Source organism: Octopus bimaculoides, chromosome 1 (assembly GCF_046866305.1).
Source record: "Octopus bimaculoides isolate indiv1 chromosome 1, ASM4686630v1, whole genome shotgun sequence".
Taxonomy (NCBI): Eukaryota; Metazoa; Mollusca; class Cephalopoda; order Octopoda; family Octopodidae; genus Octopus; species Octopus bimaculoides.
The window spans coordinates 87,837,911-87,845,410 of NC_142928.1; the positions used below are offsets into that span (position 1 = coordinate 87,837,911).

A 7,500-nucleotide genomic window follows, 5' to 3' on the forward strand; every position below is an offset into this window, starting at 1 on the left:
GGCCGCAGTTTCATGACTGAAACAAGTAAAAAGACAAATATACAAGGGTTGGACAAAATAATGGAAACACCATAAAATTTCAAACAAATTTATTTTAATATGGTGAAGGACCGCCTTTGGCAGTAATTACAGCTTGAATTCTACGAGGTATGAACTCGTACAAAATTTGATTTGTTTCCTAAAGAATTTTTGTCCATTCTTCAGTTAAAACAGTCTCCAGTTCTTGTAGTGATGATGGTGGAGGATACCGACTCCTTTCTTGTTTTTCTAAAATGCACCATAAATGTTCAATAATATTGAGATCTGGGGACTGTGGTGGCCAGATAAGATGTTTAACTTCACTAGAATGTTCCTCGCGCTATTCAGTAACAACTTTAGCTGTGTGAATTGGTCCATTATCATTCTAAAAGATTACGTTTCCCTTCAGAAACAGTTCCGCAACCATAGGATGAATTTGATCAGATAAAATGCTTAAATAGTTTTGACTATTAATTCTGCCATGAAAAAATCATTGGACCGGCGGATTTCCAAGATATAGCTCCCCATCCCGATCATCATAGATCCTCCTCTATGTTTAACAGTTGGAAGGCAGTCTGGGTCAAATACTTGTTTTGGCTGTCTCCACACGTATACTCGGCCGGTGGTCGGAAATAAGGTAATGGATGACTCGTCCGAGAAAATAACATTCTTCTACTGCTCTGGGGACCAATTCTGTATGTTTTTACTCCACTCTAAACGCTTTGCAACGCTTGTTTTTGAAAGTAGCGGTTTTCTGATTGCAACCCTCCTTTGAAATCCGGCTTTGTGCAGCTCCCGGCGAACAGTTTTTGTGGAAACTGGGTTCTCGAGGTGGTCATTAAGCTCTGCAGTAATTTTGGGTGCTAGCACCTTTCTAACAATTTGCGTGATCCTCGTGATCCTTTTCTAACAATTCGCGTAAGAGCCCGACGGTCCCTATCTGAAAGTATTGTTTTCTTCCGGGGTTTTGTTTTGATGAGGAGGTTTTTCCTCTCTTTCTCAAAGGCTGTCATTATTTTCGAGACAGTACTTCTTGATACACCAAACATTTCGGCTGTTTTCGTTACGCTAGAGCCTGCCATACGAGCACCAACAATTTGACCTCTTTGAAAGTCCGATAGATCTGTCATTTTAATGAATTTTAATTACCTTTTTCTGATGATATCTGAAAAGAAACAGCAATTTTAGCAACCCTAATAATAAATCAAAAATAAACAAGCTTTTGACGGTTTTATAGATATTTCAAAATTATGGTGCTATGATGCTAGGTGTTTCCATTATTTTGTCCAACCCCTGTATATGAGAGAGAGAGAGAGAGAGAGAGAGAGAGAGAGAGAGAAGAGAGAGAAGAGAGAGAGAGAAGAGAGAGACGAGAGAGAGAAGAGAGAGAGAGAAGAGAGAGAAGAGAGAGAGAGAGAGAGAGAGAGAGAGAGAGAGAGAGAGAGAGAGAGAAGAGAGAGAGAGAAGAGAGAGAGAGAAGAGAGAGAGAGAAGAGAGAGAGAGAGAGTCCACGCACAAGAGTCCAGAAATACAGTACATGTGAACTGTCCGATATTTTTTGCACGACAACTATAAATAGACTTGATTAGCCGGTTAAATCAGTGGCTGCCATCTACTCCATAATTGTCATAGAGATGATTAACCAGTTAAAAATAACTCATAGAAATAAATTATGGAGTTGTTTCAAAATTTACGTAGAACTGAAATCGTATTGTGATGTACACAGCTTTATGTGTTTAATAAAAAGAAAACAAATCAAGGCATTATTCAAGTAGAATACTCAAATACAACGCGTAATATGAGCCAAGGTTATAAAGCCCTCTCTTCGTGATCGTTTGACCAGCTAGAAAATCACTGAAATCCCGCTCAAACCATTGAAGGTGAAGGAATACATTGAATAATGCGATCTTTGATGCGCTTTGTGTGTGTGTGTGTGTGTGTGTGTGTGTGTGTGTGTGTGTGTGTGTGTGTGTGTGTGTGTGTGAATGATTGGTTGGGTAAAACGGTCACAGCTGAAACGTTATTGATAACAAGTCTATCTACTAGAGCTAACATAGAGCTAAATACCTTCAACAACAGCTGCTGCAGCAACAACAACGACGATGATAGAACATGATAGCCATAAAAGGAAGGAATGAACAACTTATTTGTGGACTAGAGAAATATGTTGACGTAACATTCACAGAAATTACGACTGAATACAAGGAACATTATTTTTCTTGTGAACAAGGACATTCTTTTTTTTTTATTCTTTTACTTGTTTCAGTCATTTGATTGCGGCCATGCTGGAACATGGACACAGTATGTCAAGTTAAAAAGTGTATGATACATATACAGACGAACGGGAAAACGTATTTTAAGTACACAGGGAAAACAGACACAGATAGTCCCTAATTCCTCATCAGTTATCAACCGGATGGTATTACACAGTTTCGCATATATACCTATATGTATGGATATGTGTCTGTATATATATATATATATGTGTGTGTGTGTGTGTGTGTGTGTGTGTGTTTGTGTGTGTGTTTGTGTGTGTGTGTGTGTGTGTTTGTGTGTGTGTGTGTGTGTGTGTGTGTGTGTGTGTGTGTGTGTGTGTGGAGGCGCAATGGCCCAGTGGTTAGGGCAGCGGAGCGAAGACATGTTACGACATGTTACGATACAGCTAGAGAAATTTGAAAAGAAAATACGAAACCGGTTATTTCTCCAAATACAATGTTTCTATACTCAAAATTTTATAACATTTTTCTAACATAACGATTTAAATATATACTTTAACCATGTAACACAAGTCTTCTGTAGTTTTTTCACTCTTGTTTATCTTTTATACATCCAACCACGTCCTTTCACATACCAACTTTCTCACCTATATATATATATATATATATATATATATATATATACACACATACACACACATATATATATACATACGTATATATATACGCATACATACATGCATACATGCATACATACATACATACATACATACATACATACATATATACACATACATACAACTGAACTTTGGGAGGGGCATTATGCCGGTAATAATAAACACACGTACTGGTTCGATCCATTATTGTTAGTTAATGGGTTAGTTACACTACTAACAAATTTATCGATCAGCCGTTTTCTTTTACTTAGTTTTTCTAACTTGTATGTTAAACACTTTGATCAAACAGTTAATCGATAGTTCAAATGTTCGGTATTGTTCATGTTGTTATTTCTTTTTTTGTCAAATAATTATTTCATCGCATTTTTGCAATCTCTTCAGTGACACGTCTTTCTACTTCCATTTCTTTTGAACTTATGTTCCAGCGTTGGAATTTGACCGAGATCTGCCCGAGATGAGTATGTATGTGCATGTCTGTATGTGTGTGTGCTTATGCGTAAGTGTGTGCGTCCGTATGTGTGTATGTGTTTTTTTTATAGTGATTAGTCACATACCACGGTTTCATTGTTATAATAGCAATTTCTACCCTTATTATCGGCAAGCTTCGATGCAGAAAATTATTTTCTGCAGAATCATTTCCGACTTCGGCACGCCAAAACGAAGACATTTGAAAGATACCCACCAAATATAATTGATAGAACTGTATGCATGCTCTCTCTCGGGAGGATGTCTCTTGTATAGTTCTGCAAATTATATTTTCTATGACGGTCACACTGAGGATTTGCAGACATTTACGTAATGTAAATGGTAACAATGAAACTATGGTATGCGACTAATCGCTATATTTTGTATCTTTTCATTTGTCTTGCTCGCAATACGTTCTGGCGTTTGCCGAATTTTCTTGAGAACAATTTTTATTAGTGGTCAGACCATATGGCGTCTGTTTAAATTGCAGTTCCTGAGGCATACCTGTACTGGTTGTCAAAGAAAGATATTTTCGACCTGCCATAATGAATCTCATAGACATGTCCAGCCTTTCCAGCTAAAATACTGTTTACCAGGAAGTAGAAATCTTTCAAAGTGTAAGCACATCAAAATTGAAGTATAACCAAAATATGCAGAAAGCATAACAACCAAAGCGAGTAAAACAAGCATCACGTAATAACGTGATGCTTGTTTTACTCCATAAATTGTGTCCTAGACAAGACCTTAAACAGCTTTCAGGGGTGAAGCTCCAGTTCGGAAGTTTAGGAATTTGGAAGAGTATGGAGATCCTCGTTAATCCTCACTGTTCCCATGTCTGTTCTAGCCCAGGGTGAGAGAGTTTATGAAGGGCTCCAGTCATAAGTCAAGTAGTAGAAAGTGATCATGGTAGGCAGGACACGGATCCGTAGACGTATGTCACACAGACCACCAGTGTGTGGACATACCTTGATGTCACATGAACAGATCCCTTTTCTTAAGGGTTAAACAAGCCTTGTGCCCCAAATGGCAAACTTGGGAGAAGAAACATGGGTAAACTGTAAATAAATCGGCAGAATGCAACAAGAAACCACAGATGTATCATTCCCAAGAAAAAATCATGAATCTTCAGGCTTTTGCGTGGAGATTCATGGTACATGAAGAAAGAGAGATCCATAATTACGATTCACGAAGGCCTCCTTCAATATAGCAACACTATTCACCCATCACATATTGAGACGCAGCAAAAGAGGAAGTTCGCAACACACAAATAAAGATCAAATAGCTCCATTACATAACTGATACATTATAACAGATTTTAAACAACTCAGCCATTGACAACTACACACAGATGGTACTATAATGGTACATATAATGATACATTTTAGGTACTATAATGGTACTACAATGGTACATTTTAGGTACTATAATGAAAACATTAACAAACCCATAGAAATAATATAAGAAATAAGATGAATAGTTATTTCCTCAAGGAAAATCTATCCTGAAACGCTATACATATGCGATAGATAAAATAACAAAACTACGACTAAATACATCAAAATTAGGAATATTGTGCAGTCATTAAAAATTGTCTCTTAATAGTGGATAGGTTTCTAGTTAAAATAGTCAAATATTTATTGAAACCTCCAACTATATATCCAAAGAGTGTCAGGTGTGCATCATTTTCCACACATATTAAATATATTTAAAATATTTATTGAAAGTAATTGTCCATTGCCTCTATTATATATTCTGAATATTTTGTAACTTTTAAATTATAGATTTAAAATAAATGCTCGTGACAAGGTAGATGTGTTAACACAAATTCGCAAGATTCAACATGAGACTCATTCGAAAAATAATAGCCAATGATGTCATTTCTGTTCCATATTTTTTCAGGCTTTGCATTGTTTGTAAGCCTTTCTAAAATACCAAACGAACAATATGTAAAACGGTAATATTGTTTTACCAGTTATACATCTCTATAACTGTTTTAATTCCAAATACCAGTATTGAGAAAAGCATTACAACTGATTTTTCATCAAAGAGGACGAAGGGTAAGAAAAGTCAGTAATTTCCTATTTGACGTTCGTAAAATCATAGTCATCCATAAAGTTTGTTTCAATAAAACATTTCATAATTGTAAATAGTACACGCTGCGAACAGCGAGTAAAAAGTTAGGAAAAATGTTAGACTTATTTTGAATAGAGATTCGCCCTGGGCACATGTGAAAATTCTTCAACAATCCACGGCGGGCACACCAAGCAATACAAGTCGCTGAATCTGGCAAAGATTGAGTCAGCGTCGTAGTTGTATGCCTTTCATTTGTTATCTGCAGATCTGTAAGTATTTCGTTGGGATTCGCAACAAAACGATGAGCAGCAGGCTCGTCCACGACATACGCTAATCGAGTTGATATGAAATTGAAACTAAAACAAATTCGATATTACGACTGTCAAATAGGAAATTACCGGAAGTTCTATTGGCGATCTTTATTGTGCCACAGAGATAAATACTGTTGATTAAATAAGAAAAATGTTAATAATTTACCTGTGCTTTAACAAGTGAGGAATAAAGTCCGTCTTGTTTCATTAATTCTTCGTGGATTCCTCTCTCGACAATTACTCCACCTTTGAAAGCTAAAATCATATCTGCTGATCGAATTGTTGATAATCTGTGAGCAACAACTAATGTAGTACGACCGCTCTGGACCTGTAAATTTTATTTGGAGAAAGAATATATGCATCCCCGTGTGTTTAACGTGTAAATGTTAAATAATTAGTTGAATGTTAAATAGATAATTAACAGAATGCAAAGACTGATTGTGAAAATGTTATAAGGTGTGTAAGACAAACAAGACGTACCTTGTCAAGTGCACTCTGCACAATCATTTCACTTTCGGTGTCTAGGGCTGAAGTCGCTTCATCAAGCAACAAAAACAAGGGTTTTCTAACTAAAGCACGTGCAATAGCGATTCTTTGTTTCTGGCCTCCACTCAGTTGCGTTCCTCTTTCACCAACTAATGTATTGTATTTCTAGAAATTTAAAAATTTGTTCTTTAAAGTTTGTTAATATCTATTAATTGCAAAATAACATTCTAAGGTATATTTACGAAGCAGTCTTTTTTATAAGAGCATTTAGTGTGATAATTTTGGTAATAATTGGTATTGAAATACTCAATGTATAATTTTCTGAATACAAAGCAGAGAAATCAAGAGATACCATAATTGAATATTATATTACTCTTGTAAATGTTTTTGATATCAACAACGTTTTTGTTTTGTTTTGCTTTACTTTACTTTTTACAGAATAAAATATGATATAAAGATAGGATGAATACGGCTGCTTGTTTTGTTTTGTTTTTTAGATGCATACTAATTTTTTATTAATTACATTATGACCAACAATCAGATAATGCAGTTGTCCAGATGCTGGTTTTTATCACAAAAACTAATCAGATGAACTGTTCAGACAAGACTGTGCATTCTAAAATATCAAAATCTGTGCAATCATTTCTCTTGTAATATATAATGTGTGTAAGGCGGTGAGCTGGCAGAAACGTTAGCACGCCGGGCGAAATACTTAGCGGCATTTCGTTTGTCTTTACGTTCTGAGTTCAAATTCTGCTGAGGTCGACTTTGCTTTTCATCCTTTCGGGGTTGATAAATTAAGTACCAGTTGCGTACTGAGGGCGATCTAATCGACTGCCCCCCTTCCCCAAAAATTTCGGGCCTTGTGCCTAAAGTGAAAAGAATATGTGTGTGTGTATAAAACAAGTTTAAAATATGCCCAACACATTCCTTTCAAACTAGAAGCTTATTTAAAAGAATAAAGTTGTTGTCACCTACCTTTCAAATCGAAACTACGTTCCTTCTATGCAGAGAAGAGACTTAACAAAAGAATTTACTAGGCTATTTAATATTCTTTTCTACTCTAGACACAAGGCCGAAAATTTGGGGGAAGGGGGCCAGTCGATTAGATCGACTCCAGTACGCAACTGGTACTTAATTTATCGACCCCGAAAGGATGAAAGCAAAGTTGACCTCGGTGGAATAGGCTATTAAACATTCAAAAAATCATGATTTCGTTTGTAAATGTACTATTTACAAATTCCATGGAATCTT

General features: G+C 36.1%; 1 protein-coding gene across 1 annotated transcript in view; it reads right to left on the minus strand.

Annotated features, from left to right (window-relative positions):
* The window catches only part of LOC106870660 (ATP-dependent translocase ABCB1), a 112,667-nt gene that overhangs the window by 61,108 nt on the left and 44,059 nt on the right, over positions 1–7,500 (minus strand). The window contains exons 12-13 of the mRNA XM_089353464.1: positions 6,241–6,411; positions 5,927–6,088 (exon numbers count right to left, since the gene is read on the minus strand). Coding sequence (XP_089209590.1) covers positions 5,927–6,088; positions 6,241–6,411 — 333 coding nt within the window. The remainder of the gene's footprint in view (positions 1–5,926; positions 6,089–6,240; positions 6,412–7,500) is intronic.